Source organism: Puma concolor, chromosome B4 (assembly GCF_028749965.1).
Source record: "Puma concolor isolate L17-30 chromosome B4, mPumCon1.1.hap2, whole genome shotgun sequence".
Lineage (NCBI taxonomy): Eukaryota > Metazoa > Chordata > Mammalia > Carnivora > Felidae > Puma > Puma concolor.
The window spans coordinates 142,677,703-142,699,407 of record NC_141673.1 but is presented as its reverse complement, the minus strand read 5'-3'; the positions used below and the strand labels follow the sequence as shown (position 1 = coordinate 142,699,407).

The 21,705-nt window shown below is 52.0% G+C and overlaps 1 protein-coding gene across 3 annotated transcripts in view; it reads right to left on the bottom strand.

Moving 5' to 3' along the window:
• The window catches only part of DIP2C (DIP2 acetate--CoA ligase C (putative)), a 415,544-nt gene extending 394,475 nt beyond the window's left edge, over positions 1-21,069 (bottom strand). For 2 of the 3 annotated variants that reach the window (XM_086715073.1, XM_086715079.1), the window contains exon 1: positions 20,825-21,069. In XM_086715073.1, coding sequence (XP_086571199.1) covers positions 20,825-20,909 — 85 coding nt within the window. In that variant the 5' untranslated portion in view covers positions 20,910-21,069. The remainder of the gene's footprint in view (positions 1-20,824) is intronic. The other variant, XM_086715076.1, reaches the window with a different exon arrangement.
• Positions 21,070-21,705: the final 636 nt, after the last annotated feature.

The window sequence follows — 21,705 nt, the reverse complement described above, 5'->3', positions numbered from 1 at the left end:
GGCAGCTGGCATCCCCCGGCCGCCACAGAGGGCTCACCTCCGCCACCTGGGCGCCAGCGGACCCGCACAGTGACAGGGAAACAGGTCTGGTCCTAAAGCTGTTTGCGCCAGTCGTCCTGTTAGATTGCTCAACTGATAAAATACAACCCCATGAGGAGAAACTAATCCAATGAAAAGTAGGATGTTTGGCAAAAACTAGATATAGGAAAATTTATTTTTTTAATTAAAAAAAAAAAAGAAAGTGCCTTCAAATTAGGTATGGGGAAAACCACAGTAAAACATTAGGGGAACTACATTATTAAAACCTGGGACTCTAAACTGTGACATAAGAGGGCATGGCCACAGGCATGGTTTAGGCAAGAAAGTCATGTCCAGGCTTTGGAGGTAAGGTATCTACGTACCATCTCCAAGATTCATCATTTAGACCTCTTCAGCTCAAAAACATCAGACAGAAGGGTTCCTACTGTCCAGGAAAGACGTCACGGGATCCCGGCCCCGTCGGCACCGACATGAATGGACTGGTCCTCTCCAGGAGGCCAGCATGGTCCGGGCAGCGAGGGACTTGGGGTAGCTTCCTCACCGAACACAGGAGGGGCTGGGTCTCTCTTGTAATTCGACGTCCAGCTTTTGAATCGCAGTTTCAAGAAAGGGTAGAATTTTCACACACAGTGAAAGAAAGCAACCAAACTGATGAACAGAACAGCACAGAAGGCAGGCTGGACAGGCTAGAGCTGGTTTGGGACAACCAAGGCCAAAGGCACATAGTCAAGGCCGCTACGAGGGGGATGGTGTTCTTCACCCTGCACCCCAGAACAGAGAGCGAGAAGAGGAGGGAGAATAGCTCCCCGACTAAAAGCGGTTTGGGGTGGGTCCGAGCATGTAAAGAGATCTCAGAACCTCCCTCCCTAGAATTTTCTTCACAAAGCACAGCAGAAACTCCCATAACCCTACATCCTGGGCAGCTGGAAGGTCAGAGTGCCCGCGGAGACACAGATGGAGAAGCATCTAGCCCATGTGCCAGCAGAGCTGTGCAAACACTTCAGGATCCATGCATCAAAAGGCTGCCATTTCTGAGAAACAAAGATGCACACAAATTTAGGCCTGGGCAGATGGAGAAGTACAGGCTCACAGGAGGCCTGGCTACCCTCCCCATACGGGGTCCCAAACCAATCTGCGTTTGCACAACAGGGCACGAGGGATCCCTTTTCTCCACATCCTTGCCAACACTTGTTGATAAGAGCCATTCTAACAGGTGTGAGATAATATCACACTGTGGTTTCGATTTGCATTTCCCTGATGAGGAGGGATGTTGGGCGTCTTTTCATGGACCTGTTCGCCTTCTGTAGGTCGTCTTTGGAAAAATGTCTATTCAGGTCCTTTGCCCATTTTTTTAAACCGGCTTATTTGCTTATTGCTGTGGAGTTGTACACGTACAATGGAGAAAGGAAGGTGTGTTCAGTAAGTACTATCGGGGTATACTGGAGAATCACACACAGGAGGAGGAAATTGGACCCTTCCCTTGTGCCCCTCACAAAAACAGAAGACCTGAAACGGTGAGACCCCTACAAGTAATACAGGGAAAAAGATCCTTGACATTGGCCTTGGCAACGATTTCGCGGATAAGACACCAATATCAACGGCAACAAAAGCAAAAGCAAAATTAAACAGTTGGGAGTAAACTTATAAGAGCTTCTGCACAGCAAAGGAAGCATCAGGGAATTGAAAAGGCAACCTCCAGAGTGGGAGAAAGGATTTTCCATCCTTCTACCTGACAAGGATTTCTACCCAAAATAGAAAGGATCAACATTTTGTGTTTTCAGCATAGTTCAACTCAGAGGCATCATAATATGTAAAGTTCTTTTCTGCAAAGTGGGGTGCTTTGCAGGAGACAAGCCTTTATGAGATTCAATAGAAGGACCTAGCAATTACATTTTGCTCTGGGTGGGAGAAAACCGTGGCTTGGGGAGATGCACTGAAATTCTGTGACTTCCTCACTAGAAATCATCCAGCTGGCAGTCCTGGATGTGGGTCCCGAGCCACCTTCCCCACCCATGAGGCCTGGACATTTAACCTTTAACCCTATGTTTTCCCTCTTAACACTACCTGTTTCCTGTGGTTAAGGGATTATGCAATAAAATGATACATCTGAAACTACGTTGTAAACTAGCCAGCAAAACATTGTTTTATCGTCGTTAATCTTCCAAATTAACTTTAAAACGCTATGGAAAAATAAAACGGTATTGCAGAAATAAAAATTTTGCAGTTTTAAGATTACAAATGATTTTTTTTAATGTTTATTTTCGAGAGAGTGAGAGACAGAGCATGAGCAGGGGAGGGGCAGAGAGAGAGGGAGACACAGAATCCGAAGCAGGCTCCAGGCTCCGAGCTGTCAGCACAGAGCCTGAGACAGGGCTGGAACTCATGAACCGTGAGATCGTGACCAGAGCCGAAGTCAGACGCTCAACCGACTGAGCCACCCAGGCACCCCTCCACAATTTAAAGACTTTTAATCCTAGAAGTCCAGTAAGGATATCTAGTTGGGAAAATGGGGAAAATTCACCTAAGAAACACTAAATACACTCTAAGTACAGCAGGACAGAAGTTAGCTTTCCAAAACAGGAACACTCAGAACTGTTCAAAAGACTGAGTTTTCTTTAACAGAAGTCTGGTAGATTCTACCTTTTCAACCACCTGTGACAAGGCACAAGTTGAGGGAGCCTTGCTCCTGCCCACGCGCCCATATGAAATGCTGCAGAACCTGGGACAGGGCTGGGTCCTTCCCACGAGGGAACCCTCCCTGAGCAAGGGCCTCACACTGTTTCCCACAAAGGCAACCAATCGCAGCAAAAAGGTGCCCCAGAGGAAAGTGAAAACAGCAGCTAGGCTCCTCTAAGGGCTCGAATGCCAAGCCACCCCACCAATCTTACTTGGGACCCACGCACCCCTGAACAGAACCTGCTGACACAGGGAAGTCATCAGGTGGAGGTCACCCACAGAAGGTCTGCAGGGGGTGCGGGCCTTCACCTTCCTGCTCCCCCGGTGCTTGACCCTTGACCCTGGGGGTAAGTGTGGTGGAAAAGGGCAGGGGTCACTGTTGTGCACATGACACACAGCTGTCCCAGCACAGGAACCGCTCGTGTCCTTCCTCCGCCGCTGGGGCAGGGGTGCGTTTATTTGAAGAAAGTTTCACCCAACAGACGCCTGAAAACCCATTCTCTTCCAAGTGGCCTTCTACGAACAGCCTTTCCCTTAATACCTACCAGGAAAATTGAAAACACAGCAGAGGACACCATGACCTTCCCCCAAAGGCTGGCAGAGCCAAGCCCACAGGTCAAAACACCTGCCTCCTTGGCAGGATACACTTACAGGAAGACAGAGGATTATCTTCAAGGGGGAGAAGCCACTGGCTCCCAAAGGCTGGCCAGCTGTGCTGGAAACCCTCATGGAGCCACACCCCGGCCCCGCCCTGGGCTGGGTTCTAAAGGCCAGGGTTAATGGCCTGAAACCAGTTTCCCGAGTGATAGCAACAAATGGCCAGGTTTCTGCACCGCAAAACAGACAGGTAATAAAGCAGAGCTCAGGCCAACGTGCTGGCCCAAGTATTTGCCTGCACCTGGTTCAAAGTTTCAAAAGCACAATGGCAGTTCCCACTGGGCTGGCTTTCTGCAGGTGGCTGCAGGAGTGTCCCACGGACCGCTGGCCGTCAGACTGCCAGCTGGGTGTGGACGCGGCTCACGGGCCAGGTGAGAGTGCCTTTGTTGAGGTGCGTGATCAGAGCCATCACACCTCCAGAAGCCAAAAAAGAGCGGAAGTCCCCAGAACATCTGCGGCCACAGCACCCTCCTCTGGCAGCAGGGAAGACAAGGAAAAATCTGTTTGAACAAAAATGCTAATTTTAAGGACCAACTATTGTTGTGCTTTTTATTATCAACCTTTTCAGCACTGTGTCAAAAGATTTAATGACATTAATCGTAACTTTCACTCTACTGGAATACAGAAGTACTTTGGTTAAAAATACCTGTGGAGGGGCGCCTGGGTGGCGCAGTCGGTTAAGCGTCCGACTTCAGCCAGGTCACGATCTCGCAGTCTGGGAGTTCGAGCCCCGCGTCGGGCTCTGGGCTGATGGCTCAGAGCCTGGAGCCTGTTTCCGATTCTGTGTCTCCCTCTCTCTCTGCCCGTCCCCCATTCATGCTCTGTCTCTGTCCCAAAAATAAATAAATGTTGAAAAAAAAATTAAAAAAAAAAATACCTGTGGAAAGGGGCGCCTGGGTGGCTCAGTCCTTTAAGCGTCTGACTTGGGCTTGGGTCATGATCTCACGACTCATGGGTTCGAGCCCCACATCAGGCTCTGTGCTGACGGCTCGGAGCCTGGAGCCTGCTTCGGATTCTGTGTCTCCCTCCCTCTCTGTCCCTCCCCCACTTGCTCTCAGCTCTCTGTCTCGCTTTCAAAAATAAACAGTTAAAAAAAATCTTTAAATACATATGGAAATGTGCAAGAGGCAAGGGGAAAATGCTCTCACCACTAGTATCCTAACAGGACCACCAGGAACAGTTTACAGATTGTTTACAGAAGTGGGATTATAACGTACATAGTATTCTGCCACAAGGAAATCTCTTACCAAGAACAGGGTCACAGGTTTGGTGTTGTGAAACACGTAACGAGTGTTTGCACTAGAGTCCATTTTTACTAGTCTCTGCTGACAAATACACTTTAGAAAGACCAAGACCCCAGCAAGGTACAGCAGTCCTCCAGCAGATGGGCAAGACCACAGCAGAGGAAAACTGGGGCCCTCCGGGCAGAGAGGCCAGGACAGGCCTGGAGAGGCAGGGCAGGTGGGGAGTGGATGGCAGGTCAGGGCTCACCAGGAAGCTTCCCTGACACTCTTCAACCGTCCTCACAGACCTGCAAAGGAGAGAGGTCTAGGCCACTTACTGCCCTTCTCCGTTTTACAGACTTAAAAATGTTTACATGTCAAATGTTACGGAGTGTAATGCCTCAGCTGTCAGGGCCAGCACCGACCCTGCAAGTCCTCAGCCACAGCTGGGTCGTCAGTCACACATGACACCGTGGCCACCTCGGAGCTACAGGACCAGCCTGCAGACTCCCCATCTGCACCTAACAGAACGGCGACAGCAGCCCCACGCAGGGCTCTCCTCCTGACCTAGGAAAAGTAGAACCTAAAACAAACATTCACATGCTAACAAGGAGGCAGACAACCGCTGATCTTACAAAATAGTCTCTCCTTCACAGCCCAGACGATTGAGGGCTTAGCTCAGTCTTGCGCACAGTAACAGAGCCTCCGCTGCTCCAGACCACAGCCAGGGACCAGGGTGGGAGGGGACAGGCTGGCCACATGGAGGACCCAGGGGGTCCCTGAAGTTAGACACAGCACCTCCCTACACGGAACCCACTCGGTGGCTCCCCAGTGACCAGGGACCACCCGGCCATGGGGACGAGGGAGCAGCTGGGGAGAACACCGAGCCTCTCCACCAAAGCGAGGCTGGTGCTACAGGGCGGAGGGAGGACAGCACCAGCCGGATGGCCGGAGGAGGGAGCAGCCAGGGCACAGGAGTCACCCCACCCCGCTGCCCCCCAGGTGGGGAGGGCCCAGCATCCACAGGAACCCAAAACACAGCACAGACTCCCCCCTGCACACATTCTGCACACACAGGACACACAATCCGTGCACCACGCACACCCACAGCCTCAGGAGCTGGCAGCTCTGCTGTTAATGATTCACCCCTGCCCGAGTCCAGCACCTGGAAGGAAGCAATCTGGGCTGGGCTGGGCTGGAAGGAGGCCGGTCCCAAGTCCCTGCACTTCCGTAAACTTGCATACAAAGTAGGAAGGTCGGATAAGGTCATCTCCACGGACGTGGCCTCATGCTTCGGTGTAGCTTTCTACTCAAAAGTCATCCTGCTGAAAAGTACACATTGAGCCTTGTACAGTCGGCGTGCCAGCTAGGACTTACGTGGAGAGAACACACAAGCAGGGCCCCCAACCACTCACGCGTGCTCTTGAAAACCAGGAAAGCCCCAGATGCCACCTCTCATTAGGCTCAGTGCCCAGGACCCCTGGCCCAAGAAGCCCCCTGCCTCAGCCTGAAGACGGCCAGCCAGGGGAGCAGGAGAAGGCGGAACCCAGCAGCCCCGGGGGCAGAGTGCAGCCACAGCCAGCACCCTGGGCCCCAGGAGCGCCTTCTTCCACTCCCTGGATGGCTCAACCCTCACCTAACCCTGCATTGGCTGGTGGCGGGTCCCACTAGGCTCTCTGCCCCATCGACAGGCTTAGGTTCCGGGTCCTGCTGGGTTATAGGAACGGCTCTCACCGCTCCCTCAGTGTCCCGTGCAGATGCTCAGTCAACTGAATGAATGCTTAAGAAAAGGAGGACAATTCAGAAGCACTCAGGCAGCAAAGGAAGCCTCCAGCTGAGTCTGGAATCAGGTGTAACTGGCCTCACAGGATGGAGGTTTGCAGGTGCACACGCGCCCTTCCCCCAGGGTGGGGCCGGGTGTGCTCCGCCGAAAAGTCCACTCGAGCTGGTGTTAAACAGTACACACGTCCCAGGGCGAACTCCCCCAACCCCAATCTTCACATTTATCACTATACCTCCCTTAGGAACCACAGAAACCCCACAAGGTAGGACAAAAAGGTTGTCCAACATCCCAGCCGACACCAGATTAGAGCACCTCTGGTCCCTGTAGCTCATGGAGCACGTGCCAATCTTCCATTCTATACCCACTTCAGCACAAGGCACTAAACCGAGGCCAGGACCCTCACGGTCACCCACAGGAACAAAATACGATCCTGCTCCAAGCCAGGGGAGGGGACTTACAGCAGGGAAACAGGCCCCCCGCTACCTCCATGCAGACCTGACTTCCCAGCTGGTCTCTGGGCTCAGACAGGGGATCCTGAGGGCAGAGCATCTCCTGAGGGAACAGACACTACCCCTTGAGGCACTAGGGCCACCTGGAGCCAGCAGACCCCGCCCCTGATAGACCCCAAGACAGGGATTGATCTGGTGTTCACTGCCATCAGCAGGTGCCCACCATCCTTTGCCCCCCATCCCCCACCATGAACTTGGAAGGATTTCTGGCACTTTGGAGACCATCTTTCTTTTTTTTCTATGCCAAATTTTTTTCTCAATATATGAGGTTTATTGTCAAATTGGTTTCCATACAACACCCAGTGCTCATCCCAAAAGGTGCCCTCCTCAATACCCATCACCCACCCTCCCCTCCCTCCCACCCCCATCAACCCTCAGTTTGTTCTCAGTTTTTAAGAGTGGAGACCATCTTTGAAACACTCGTCCTCGGTCTTCCTGACGCTGGCCTCGCTGAAATAAATCCCTTTCCAATCTCACCACTACTCACTTCTCTGCCTTTGGATTCTGTCAGCGGCAAGGGGCCAAAACCTGGGGTGCTGGGGACCCCCGGAGCCAGGTGTACTTGCACCCCTGAGCCCCCGCTATAGCAACGTGTGGTTTCTTACTTATCAAACTATTTAGTTTTTCTGCATACAGCCGGTGCTGCAACAGGCTTGCAGAGCCTCCGTACGCGTGGCCCCACGTGGGGAAGAATTGGCACAGCCACAAAAGGTCAGCCAAAAGCCTGGGAAGAGCGTTAGGATTTTCCAGAAGCCAACAAAACTGGAAGACAACTGGAAGTTTGCTCAAGGTGTCTTGCTCAAAACAGGTCCTTTCCAAAGGCTGTCAAGGATTCAGGCAGTCAGGACCCCTCCCCACCCACACCCCCCCATATAGGACAGCTATGGGTCAGAAAGAAGACAGAAGGGAGGAGGAAGAGAGGACTGAACTTAGGGTTTACAACAAAGGCATAAATGGAAATTAAATACAGGCCTCTGGTTATCTCAGAGACCAAGTTAGCCTAAATTACAAGTAGCAACATTCACACTTAATTCTGAGCCTACAGGTGATCTGGAACCACTCCATTAGAAGGATAAATCGAAAGAGAAAGTCAATTCACAATGCAGAATAATGACTCAGCCAGACTAACCAAATTAGTATAATCTACTAAAAGTCAAATCGTATCTTTCTTTAAGATTGGGTTATTCTGCAGCTCGGGGGCAATTTCAGATTTAAGATAAACTAGAAAATGATCTTGTTTCCCTTCGTTCTGATAACCACGGCCCTCGTGAGGCCAAGGCAGAGCAGCTTTCCTGGCTTACAGAACAGGTGCAACCCAGCTATGCACAAATGACCCAAAGACAGAATGAACGCTCCATATCCTGTCCCAACAAGTCACGGGACTTCTAACAGTAGTGGCACTCTCGCAAGACAAGTCTACGGTAAACACACAGCACATGGGGCGCCTGGGGGGCTCAGTCGGTTCAGCGTCCGACTTCGGCTCAGGTCATGATCTCACGTCTCATGAGTTCGAGCCCCGCGTCGGGCTCCGTGCTGACAGCTCAGAGCCTGGAGCCTGCTTTGGATTCTGCGTCACCCTCTCTCTCTGCCCCTAACCCACTTGCATTCTCTCTCAAAAACACACATTAAAATTACATATATATATATATACACACATATATGTATGTGTATGTATATATACGGGGGCAGGGAGAGAGAGACAGAGAGATCTCTAAACACACAGCACAGAAAACCACCTTGGCACTGGCATCTATTTAACAAGAGAAGTCGTCAAGGGTCTCTGATACCAGAACATTTATCTTTATTAATGAAGAGCTACATGTATTCTAACCAAGGAAATGGGAAGTTGTACTGTCCAAAAATACTCAAATGGCCCACATTCTAGGAAAAGGCCTACATGCCTGTATATGCACACTGTTTAAGCACCAGGTTAAATACATACATTCAAAATTCTGATGCAAACAGGAATAATCAGGGAATAGGGGAGGGTGTAACTAGTGAAAACAAAAGCTGGATGTTTTAGAAAATTTCTTGAGACAATATCCCCAGGATAGCCAGGTATCACACAAAAATCTTACCTGTTTTAAACACGATTATTCCTGCCAACATTTACCTGGATTAAGACTTACTTATATACAGCAAAGGAAGCTAGAAGATTTGTCCTGATTTTTTTTTTAATTTTTTAATGTTTACTTGTTCTTTGACAGAGAGTGAGAGAGCATGGGCCGAGGAGGGACAGAGAAAGGGAGACACAAGATTCCGAGGCAGCTCCAGGCTCCGAGCTGTCAGCACAGAGCCCAACACAGGGCTCCTACTCGCAAACCGCAAGATAATGACCTGAGCCAAAGTCAGACGCTTAACCAACTGAGCCACCCAGGCGCCCATGTCCCGATTTCACTTATGAGTGGAATCTAAAAAAACAAATGAACAAAATGGAGACATAGTAAAGAACTGGGTGTTGTGGGGGGGGGGGGGGGGGAGTACACACTTCTAGCTATAAAACAAGTCTTTGCAGGGAGGAGAAGTCAACACAGAGTATTGACTACAGTCAATACCGTGATAACTCTGGCGACAGAGGAGACTACACTTATCATGGTGAGCATTTCATAACGCGTAGAATTGTCAAATCATTATGTTGTACCGTGCACCCAAAACTCATATAGCATTGTATGTCAACCATACTTCAATTAAAAAAAGATTTGCCCTAACAAGATTCTCTAATCACTAGATTATCTTCACAATTATGAGTAACCACTAAATAGCTTCCTCTCAAGGATCCCAAACTAAAAATAGGAGAACAAAAGAAAGCCACATCCTGACTTTATTAAGCAGATTATAGTTATGAAAATAAAGGAGGTTTGAGGCTACATTCCTAAAATATCCTTCGAAGAACTGTACCAGCTGGCAATGGTTACATCAGGTGGAAGAAATATGCAGGTTCTATGGGAGTAAATAGGTCTTAAAAACCACGGATACCATGAAACCTGTCATCTTTTAAAAAATCGTATTTGCTACTTTGGATCTGGTTATCGTTCTCCATGAGGGTGGGCCTGGGGTCAGGGAGGCAGGAGTGAAAACCAGGGTCAGGAAGGGCTTGAAGGGCAAAGCAGGCTGACGCAGACCTAACCCCCGGCCACCTGGCCTCGAGCAAGCTCCCGAGCAGGGCGGCTTCTCAGGAGGCACGTGTAACTCGGGTCAGGAGTGCTGAGAAAGTGGCGCCTAGAGCGGGGCCCTAGCACACAGAGGGCAACCGGTGGGCGCGGGTGGAGGGACCGCCCACGTCCAAACCGAGCTCCGTCTGCAACGTCAGATTTCAACGTCCAAACTGTGCACCACCCGTTCCTACTGACAGGACTCCAAATCTCTGGGGACCAGAGAGAAGCACGGCTCAGTAGGTGTGGCCCTCAGCCCCGCAAGAGCTGGGGATCAGAAAGGGCACTCGGAGTGAGAGTTCTCTACCTGAAGCTAGAAACCGATCGCCTCCTGAGAGACTGCCGGAGGCTTAAACACCATCGACGCCCTCCTGGTTGGTAACGGGAAAGCTGAGAGGTCACCCTTTCCTTGTAGGGACGCTGAAGACACTACTCCTGGATCCTCACTTAGAAGACTTTTCCCAGACACAGGACCAAGAATTAACAGCATGGTCGGTCTCTTGACCAAAACAATGAAGATTTCTGACAAAAATCACACACGCAGCCTCCTGGTTCTAACGGATGCAGAACAGACAGGTTAGCCTCTGCAGAGGGGCTGCGTTTTCTGTCCGCCTGACACGAGAAGGGAGTTGCAAACACACAGAAAACGTGAGGGGTCGTGTGACGGACACCCTTGTATCCGCCCCTGGGCGGCAGATTCAATTTTAAACGCCGAGTCAGGGAGGCAGCCCGCTAAGACAACGTCCGGAGTGTACCCGCCCCATCACCGCCAAGCGGGCGAGGACGTGAGCGTCGTCCCCGGCTCGCGGCTTCAGGAGGGACGGCCACCGCCGGGCCCCCCACCCGAGAGCACCCGCGGGCGCCACAGAGCTCCTCTATCGGAGCCCAGATCAAAGGCCGGATCCCCAGGCGTGGTTCACGGGAAAGGCAGTCCCACAGTCGAGGATACCGAGAACCGTCAGGAGGACGCTCCCAATGAGCTTCTAAACATGAGCAATCTAGTCTCCTCGTCTATCCAAAGAGGAGGTCATTCCCTCAGAAACTGTTTTAAAAGGACTCAAGCCCATCAATACAAAGCCTACAAGGCACCAAGGAATTACGAAGTTGACTTCGCACCCTGGTTTCCAGGAACGTTAGCGTTCCCAGTGCTGTGCGGCCCACACTACCTCGTGAGCCACCCGTCTCCGGTGACAGCACTCCCAACCAGCGGCCGGTCACCTGCCCAGCGGCCACGGAACGCGCCCACCCGCGCAATCCACCCTGCACATTCCTTCCCCAAGGCCTTGCCCTCTCGACGCACGGGACACAGAACAGAACACCGTCAGAGCGCCCCTTTCGCTCACACGCTTTCCATCAAGGGCAGATCTCACCCAGAATCCTATTTGTGCCAAACACTAAACAAAGTCATCAAACAAAGTCAAGGCTACTTCCTGCCTGGGTCCAGGGCCAGATCTTCCTAATACAAGGGAAGAATTCTAAATTACCAACTGTTATAAATCCCTTCCTCATCGGGGATCTAAATAATAACTGCTCACATCTACATATGAAGAAAGAAAAGCAAATTCTGCTTTTCATTATTTGTGTACAAGTGAGAGAGAAACGTCTCAAAGTCTGCACGCTGATACCAACAGCAAAACAGCCCCAAGGGCGAGTGCTCGTGTGACTGTGTCCTGCTGTGGTCCACGAGGAAAGCATGGCCATCAAGGGAGGCCTAGAGTCACCTGTGCTAAAAAGCGAAATGAACTCGCAATCCACCCGCAAAACCTTATTTTTACCGAATTTCCTGACATGATATCACACCACAGCAGTAACTTGTGGCCGTGGAGGGACAGTACAACGCACATTAGTAACAAAGTTTCAGTCCTGGAAAGCTGGTAGGCTATTTCCTGAATTTTAAAGGTGTGTATTTTAACGACTTAAATTTAATCGTGCCCTTGCTTAAGGAGTGCCTTAAAGACTGCTTTACGTTACTAAATCTCACCAGCTCTTAAGCATCCACTATGTTGGAATAGGAGAATTGTTTTGAAGCCTGGTCACGCTCACTTAATCTAGCACAAAGCCCATCTGTACCTTGTTTCATGTTACTTTTAAATAGTCATTGTATCTAATTGAAGCCACAACTTCGAGATAGCATTAAGTCCACGTGGTACCAGGGTGGGGGAGCTGCCTCAAAACCCTACCCCTAGTTTTTATTTTAAAAGCAGCTTATGAGGGGCGCCTGGGTGGCGCAGTCGGTTAAGCGTCCGACTTCAGCCAGGTCACGATCTCGAGGTCCGTGAGTTCGAGCCCCGCGTCGGGCTCTGGGCTGATGGCTCAGAGCCTGGAGCCTGTTTCCGATTCTGTGTCTCCCTCTCTCTCTCTGCCCCTCCCCCGTTCATGCTCTGTCTCTCTCTGTCCCAAAAATAAATAAACGTTGAAAAAAAAAAAATTTAAAAAAAAAAAAAAAAAAAAAAAAAAAAAAAAAAGCAGCTTATGAAAACAGGAAAAGTAAAAGATGCTTATGAGAGCCGATACACAAACCGAAACAGTGCTCAACCCATGTGACTGGCAAGGCAAGTGTGCAGGCCAAAGCCCCAAAACGTCACAGACATCATCACACAGGGTGAAGCCCTCGGGCGTTCAGCAAGCGGGGCACAGGGCCATCGCCACAGCAACCCTGCCCATCCCCAATGCCAAGCTCTGAATCTTGGGAGGGGCCTGGCCTCTCAGAACGACCCGAGGCCCACAGGGTCCTACCTGTGGGGCTTGTCAAACGACATCTGTACTCACGAATCACCAGACACAGGGCATGAGAAGGGGCGTTCAGCCCAGCACCTCCCCACATGCTGGAGGCTGACAAACACGGGTGTCCAGAAGAAAGAGTCCCAAAGTCACAGCCAGTGGGGCTCTGAGCCTCATCATCAGGGGGCAGATCCAGGCCACTCCTCCAGGAAGCTTTGGGAATAACTCCAACTGGAAGCCCAACACAGTGCAGAGACGCGGTGGGACTAGAACTTATGTGGGACGTGCTTCCCAGGAACACCCGGGCCAGAACGTAAGTAGGACGTGCTTCCCGGGAACACCTGGGCCAGAACGTAAGTAGGACGTGCTTCCCGGGAACACCTGGACCAGAACTTAAATAGGATGTGCCTCTCCTACTTCCCTCCCAAAAAATAGGCTTAAAGGTGTACTGACCAAAGAGCCCATCAGGAAGGAAGAAGTTTTGTCTTTAAAAGGGGGGGGGGGGGGCATTAGGCTCTGACACTATTGGTTCACAGCAAGTGCTCAGGTAACATCAGTTAAGAAGTGTGCCCTCCCACACCCTCCTTCCACTTCTGTTCTCACAAGGCTGCTCAGAAGTCACTCTAACCTCCGTCCACCTGGATAAACTCAGTCACGGGGTGGCCAGGGCCACAAAGCACCAGGTGCTCTAGCCCAGTGGACACACCTGGGACAGAAAGCAGACCCGGGTGTTTACCAAGCAAATAACACGTCATCACCTCATTGAGCCTCGATACCACCCCGGAGGGAGGGTCAGGAGCTCCCCCTGACAGCTGAGGAAACTGAGGCTGGGGAGACGAGCCAGCTCACCCAGGATGGGCCCACACGTCCTCTCCACGTGGACGGAGATCAGGAAGAGGGCTTCTCAACAGACACACCTCAAGATCCTCCCACAAAGCCCTACAAATAGGATTTAGGAAAACATCCAAAGAGATTCAGGAAGCACAGAAGAAGGTCATCCATAAGTTAAAAATGGAATTTTGTGCTCTGAATTCCCACTCTACTAAAATCCAGCCCCCTCCAGCTGATGGCTCCTTAGCAAACCTGTCCTTTCTAAAGCACGTGGCCAACTAAAATGTTTCATCTGTTCCTTTCCTCTGACAAGAGCAGGCTTTGCAACTGCTCTTAAATATACTTGACATCCTTACCTGAGGATTTGTAAGCTACATTTTGTCAGCATACAGGTAACTGTCACACCGACGTGACTGGCCATGCTCTGTCTGCAACACAAGAGGTAATCTCTAGGGGCGCCTGGGTGACTCAGTCGGTTGAGCATCTGACATCGGCTCAGGTCATGATCTCGTGGTCTGTGAGTTCGAGCCCCGCATCGGGCTCTGTGCTGATGGCTCAGAGCCTGCAGCCTGCTTCAGATCCTGTGTCTCCCTCTCTCTCTGCCCCTCCCCTGCTCATGCTCTGTCTCTCTCTCTCTCTGTCAAAAATAAATAAACATTAAAAAAAATTTTTTTAAGAAGTAATCTCTATCTGTGTTAACTTATTCATGAAGCAGCCTCGGAATCTCCCCAGAAGGTTAATTAATAACAATACAGTTTACATTTCCGTTTTCATTTCAGGTAGAGCGGCCTACAAAGTCTATTTTTCCCAAGAAGTATCTCTTGATACTTCCTCAGAAAGACCATCAGGGTGAATCCGTGCCAACCTCCTCTTTATCGAGAAGGGAATTTCAGCTTGGCGAGGAGGGGGAACAGGGGATAACACAGGATTCAAAATAGATGCTCCTGTGTTTCTCGAGAGTGCCGGAGTCAGGGTACGTGGCTCCGGGTCAGAATGAGAGCACGATCAGACCTCCCACATCAGGGGACAAAAGTGTGCTCGCTAAAGAAACTCTGGGGCATGTTGGCCTCCCCCTCTGCAGGCTTTCGTTTGTCCCGTGCACTCCTGGCACAGGGCAAGCCCCACCCGTGTGAGGTCTGGTCAGAACACAAGCAGAACCCTTCCTGCGCTCTCGGAACCAGGTGTCCCTCGGCACAGGACCACGTCCCCAGAGCAGGAGCCATAGCTGTAAACGCCTTCCTCCCAAACCAGACGCTCAGCCCTGAGCCAGGTGGATCTGAAGCTTACACGTAATTTTTAAATAGCTTAAAAGTTATTAAATGTGTTATTAAATTATTAAATGACTTGACTAACCAGATAATTGAGTTAAAAACATTAGCTGTTCACAATCGTGAATAAGTATGTGAGGAATCCGCTCTCTGGAGCTGACAGAGCTTGACTGGATCTGGCCCGTGGGCTCTGATCTTTTCATTAGGACACAGATTTCCAACCCAATCAGCAAACACACGACTTGCAACCATCAGCCCAGAAGAAAAACACGTATTTCTAACCTGGTAGCAATCGCAGAATCCCTTCACTTCTCCTTATCTTGGATAGTTTGGTCTTTTTTTTTTTTTTTTTTTTTCTGATTTTTAATACCCACTGGACAAAGCCCTTCAGTAAGGAACGCTCTCGATTTGCAAAGCACGCAGCACAGAGAGCCCATTTTACTCTACGGGATTCTCAACAGCAACGGCACTGACTAGCAGCCTCCTTCCCCGAGGGGACTGCTTGCTGCCATGTTATCTTTCACAACTCAGGACCTTAGCGCTTCCCCACTTTGTCTCAAGGGATTATTAACATTAATAACCCCAACTGGGTCCAGAAGAAAGGAGTGCACTTTACGTGTGTTCAGAGGACAAACACTGGTGTCTCCGGCATGCTGACTCCTACTTTCTTACCCCACACCAGCTGGGGTTCCCAGAGTCTCCTCTTTGAGAGCGCTATTTATTATCATCACCAACAAACGGAAGCAATTACTTCTTTTGAGACATGACAAGTTTTTGACCCTCTTAGCAGAAAAGAACAGAGCACTGGTAACAATAGGTCATCTCTGAATGGCAAGAAGGAAGGAGGGAGGGAAGGAAGGAAGGAAGGAAGGGAGGGAGGGAAGGAAGGAAGGAAGGAGGGAGGGAGGGAGGGAGGGAAAGAAAGAAAGAAAAGAAGGAAAGAGAAAGAAAGAAAAGAAATAACACAAAAGAAGGAAGAACAGAGAGAAAGAAAGAAAGAGAAGGAAAGAAAGAAAATCACAAAAAAACTAAAGTTGGAGACCTTGACAGCAGAGGTGGAGAAGGAGAAAGTGAAGCATCAGAAGAGTGCCAACCCTGTAAAGCGTCCAGAAATCCACCGCGGCGCCCACGGTGCATGTTACAACAGATCAAACGTCCCCCGCTCCCAGGGTCAACAGCGATACGCAAAACCAAGTACCTGCAGCCAAGAATTTGATTCTTCTTCAGCATGCTTGAGCAATTATGACAAGGACTGGAAATGAGCTTAATAATATGACTAGGATTTGAACTAGTGAGTCAGCCTATAGATATAGGCCATCAAAACGAAGATTATTCAACACATTCTCTTTACCATCCAGAAGAATACAACTCATCCCATAAATCACTGCTTAAAAAAAAAAAACCAGCTCTAAAAAAAGCGGCAACCCATGTGAAAACGGCTGGGATGAGGAAGAGGCAGAGAGTGACTCATACCATCCAACAGCTTGTAGCCTCCAAACCATAACAAGAGTATAAAACCAGTGGGCCCAGTATAAAACAAAATAGAGTCATTGTTACCGCGTTGACCTCATAAAGCTCAGATCTAGGCGTAACTACAGCACTGCAAATATGTTATGAGCACTCGGAACAATTTTACAGGTCTATGCCTTTATTGTGTGCGTGTTTACTCTTCCAGCTTCCGGGCTAAATCTGACATCTATATTTATTCATCGAGAAAAGAACATTCAAATTTAACTATTTTCCTAACTCTGAAGAACTCTTATAATTCAAATCCACACATTTCAAATCCCACACATATCAACGCTGCCATTTTGTAAATATTTTTTTTAAATACAGGTAACAATATTGTGGGTTTATCACGCCAAGCGTTCCATTTCATTCACCACAATACTTACAGCTATTTGACAACTTTGAGGCAGATGTAACAAAGTAAACAAATTCTGTTACCAAATTCGAGGTCTGATTCAGGGTGGGGTCCACGTGGCCTCACAGCTGTCATTTCCCCACTCTGGGGACCCCTCCCTTCCTCCCCTCCAATGACAACAAATTATCAATGAGCGCCTGAAGGAAAACAGTTTTTCCACACACACTTGTTTTCAAGAGTCAACTATATCCTTTCAATGAGGGTAACGTACACAAAGTGTGGGTCGCATTAGAGATGGCCGGGCCTCACAGCTTTGGAGGGTGGTCCTAAGGTGTCAGCCAGGGCAGAGCCCTGAGGTCTGTAGAGCGGGGCCTCCGAGAACACAGGGGTAGGACTCGAGTTCCAGAGCTAAGTGCCTCTCTTATCTTGTGCCCAACGGCCCCGAAAATGCCACACTGAAAGTCAACAAGCATTCCGACTGGCCATCCCTTTCAGATTTTATTCTTTGGTGACAGGAATGTGCATATGAACTGCTCGCCCGCAATTACTTAAAAAAAAAAAAAAAGTCATTGGCCCCTTGACCGACACAAAGAACCGACGTTAGATTACCTTTCACTTGCCTCCTTAGGTAGCTACTCACTAAGAAAGTGTCCCACCAGACTCTGCTCCAGATCCTAACAGGTAAAGTAATTTGGTGTATTAATTAGCAAAGCAGAACATGAACTGAGTAACCCCCATAAGCAAAAATTAGGAAGTGAGCAAAGTAACAACAACCACAAAATGTAGAACATGGACTCTATTTCTTAAAACCTGCTCTTCTACAAACACCAACCAATTTTCACAGGCTGTATCGGGAGGTGGTTTCCGTAAGTTCTACCAAAATAAGAATTCAGCCAGTCCTGGGGGAGAGAGGGCCTCCATCTGTGGCAAGCACAGGGTACACACAGCCCGGGACACAACCATCAGTGAACACACAAACGTATTGCTACATTTCGATCAACAACTGAAAATTTTTTTAAGACCTGAGTCTTTTTTAACTTTTCCGTTTCTTCTCCACTTTGCTTGGTGTTGCCATTTAAAGTTTTTCCTTAAGCCAAAATGAAATTATTTGGGGGCCTTCTTAAAGCCAAATAGGAAAAACGCACAATTCCAAAAGGTGAGATGTCACGAAGGGGAGGGAAGAGGAAATGATTTAGGGGAGAGGAGCCTCGGCCGGCCACCCCACCTGACGCCCTGCAGCCAGCCAGCTCACCGGCATCTCCCCTGCAGGCCCATGTTTGAGCAGACGGACACGGCCCACACCCACGACTCTACCCAGACACGTGGACCGGAGGCTGTCAGTGCCCCAAGGAGGGGCCGCCTGCCACATCTCCCCACAGAAAACTCCTGCACTTTGCTGACGATGCCGTTCTACAGTGAGAGGCTTTCCCCAGCGAGGGAGGCACAGGGTGGTCACACACAGCGGAAAGAAAAAAGGAGGCAACCAGCAGAGCAGGACGGAAAAATCGGAGTTCTGAAGCTTGAGAAGTCAATCTGCAACCCTTTAACAGCGACTCTAGAAAACAACACAGCACCGGCATCCGTAACAACACCCAGCAGACAGCACAAACCCATACTGCACCGGGACTGCAGAGAAGTCCACACCACAGACTCCCATTAGGGGCTGGCAGGCCATACAGGAACGTGTTTCTTCAATCTATATACACATTGTTTTCCACCCTCCTCAGCAGGAACCGAGCACTGGAGATCGCACGTGTTTCCATAATATTTTCTGATATTACAATAAAATGATGAAGACTAACTCACAGAATTCTCTCCACATGAATCATGACCGAGGGTTAAATGTGATCAGAGTTGTTTGAACATTTCACTTTGCAAGCGGATGTGCTGAGGGAGTTTTAAGTTCCACGATGTAAAAAGACAGATTTCTGACCCTTCCAATCTTTGGCTTCTCTGATGCAATACTGAAAAACAAGTTGATTCACCAATTTAAGCCAGGAACAACTACTCTATGTGGTTACAAGACCTGAAATTCCAAAGAAGACTCCACCAGTTCAGCATGGACAAAGCAAGTCAAACACGACACGGCTAACGAGCCAGGGCAGAGGGGGGAGGGCTGGACGGGTCAGTGCGCCAACCCTCTTGTTTCATTCTTCAGTGTTCAGGCCAAGTCTCACAAGGCTTACACAGAAAGACAATAATGTACTTCCCATATGCAGACACATACCCCTCTCTCCGCCCTGACACCCAATGGGAAGTTGACAAAGCCCCTTTGAAAAACCTGTACAGACAGAAGGTGTTCACGGAGAATCAGACTGAGCATCCCTTGGTCTAAAGTGTTTTTGCCACCCTCTGGTCAGTGGGAACAAGAGTGATGGCTGGTGACAGGTGAGTGTCATCTAACAGGTAAGCGTGCCCCCAGGTTCAGGTGCCTAAGCCACAGCCCCGTGCAGCACGGGGCCAGGACACATGTCCTCAGCACTGTCCCAGACTCGAGGAGCAAATGCAAGCTGATGTCCAGGCTGACGGGGGAGGTGGCGCGATCCTGTGGAGCTCAGACGGCTTCCTACTTTGCTAACACAGGTGGGGTACTGACACAAAATGTCAGGGGAACGCAGACACAGCAAAAGCGTGTGGGGGTAAAGCACGAATGTCAGGGTCCCATAAGGAATACTGAGCGGGGCAAACATGACTAGGGCCGGGGGGGGGGGTGCCTCAAAGTGGGGCGAACCCCATCTGAACACTGACAAAATCGCAGAACTTGGGCAAATACTTTCCAGTGGAGACTCCATCCGTTCACGCAATCTGCCCACACCACACACTTTATCCACCAGTTTGAGTCTAAATATTGTTCCCAGCAGGCTACTCCTGTGTGCCCTGCCTTGGGGTCCTCTGAGGCACTAGCAAAGCCCTCTTGCCTTCCAGCAGCCAGAATAGTGTCTGCTGAGCACACACAGTCCAGGAAACAGCCTCCTCTCCTCCCACGGGGCTGCTTCACATTACAGAACATTACAGTGCCCTGCAGAACCCCAAGTTTGAAACAGAAAAATAGAAAGCCGTCCAGTGCCTGTAACCCTGAAAAGGCAGTTAACACGACACCACAGCCCCCACGCCAATCCCTCCCTTGCCCTGAACGTGTTAAAAAGGAAAACATAAAGTCAACATTAGCTCCTCCCTGCCGATGAAAATTGGCACGAGTGAACGTGCGTTCTGGCTCCCCGCCCTAACAGAACCGTTACACACGCGCGCACACACTCACACACACAAAAGTTCACCAGGCCTAAGGGCCCCAAATGTAAATTCAAAGCCGGCCGGCCTGTCCCCACCCCACATCATGGGGTGGCCTCTGCAGGGCGAGCCGGGGACACGAAATACATATTAAACACTTCACATTTCGGAACTTTGGTGGTTCCTTTCTTGAGAGGCCGCAAAACGCGACCTAAACTTATGACAGTTGAGCACATGACCCCGCCACTAAGAGCAGATGAGAAGCCGCATCTAACACTCCGTGAGGTCCCTGTAGCAAATCTGTCACCAGTGTGGATGTGCGAGATGAGCGCGCGACAGCAGAGCTGCTGCGGGGGGGGGGGGGGGAGGGGGGTGTGGGGGGGGACCCGGCCGCGGCCCCCGCCCTGCCCAGTACGACACACGGAACAATAGTGCGCGCCCCGCGCCGCCTCCAGCCCCCAAGTGCAACGCCAAGTTTCGCGTTAGAACCAGGCCGGCCGGCACCCCAGGCCGCGCGACGCGGACGTGTCCCCAGCGCCGGCCGCGGGGCGAGCGCACGGACGCGCACCAAGGACACGGCTCCCCGCCAGGCGGGCGCCCCGCGGCCCAGGTCCCCCCCTCCCACTGCTCAGCCCCCCCCGGCCCCCCGCGTCCCGCGCCCCGCGACCCCCGTCCCCGCCCCAGGCCCCGCCGCAGCGCGGACACCCGCAGGCACCCGCAGCGCAGGGGACCCGGACCCGGGGCGGGAACAGGGCCGCGCGCACCCCCGCCCGCCGCCCCCCGCCCGCTCCCCCCCGCCGCCCCGTCCTCCCCCCCCGCGCCCCGGCCCCCCCCCCCGCCCCCGCGCCCGCGCGGCCCGGCCGGGCCTGTTACCTTCCGACAGCTCGAGCTCCAGCTCGGCCAGCCGCGCCCGCACCTCCAGCGGCAGCGCCGTACCCTCCAGGCCGCGGTCCGCCATGCTCGCGGCGCCCCCGCCCCGGCCGCCTCCCTTTGTTCGCAGGCCGCGGTCTGGCCGCTCCTCGCGCCCCGCGGACCCGCACCGAGCGGCAGGCCGGGCGCGGCGCAGCGAGCGCTCCTCCCCCGGCGCCTCCTCGGCGCGGCCCCGCCACGCGGCCTCGCGCCCGCGCCCCCGCCCGGCCCCCCGAGCGCGCCCCCGGACCCGCCGCTGCTCCGGGGCGCGCTGGCGGCGGGGGCGCGCTCGGGGGCGGGGCGGGGGCCCGGGGCGCGCGGGGAAGGCGGCCCGGGCGGGGGGCGCGCGGGGGTGGGGGGAGGGGTGGGGGGAGGGACGCTCGGGGTCCGGGCGGGGGCGCGCGGGGGTGAGGATGGGGAACGAGTGTGGGGGTCGCCCAAGAACGAGAAGGGGGGATCGCTTGGGGGGCTGGGCGGGGGGCGCGCGGGGGCGGGGATAGGGAACGAGTGGGGGGGGGGGCGCGCTCGGGGGACCGGTGTGGGGGGTGGGGCGCGCGGGGGCGGAGATGGGGAATGAGTGTGGGGGTCGCCCAGGAACGGCGAGGGGGAGCGCTCGGGGGGAGCTGGGCGGGGGGCGCGCGGGAGCGGGGATAGGAAATGAGTGTGGGGGGGGCGTCCGCGAAAGGGGGGGCCGCGGGGGCGGAGATGGGGAACGAAGGGGGGCGCCCGGGAAAGGGGGGAAGGCGCTCGGGGGGGCCGGGGCGGGGGTCGCACGGAGACCGGGCTGGGGGCGCGCGGGGGTGGAGATGGGGAAAGAGTGGTGGGGGGCGCCCAGAAATGGGGGG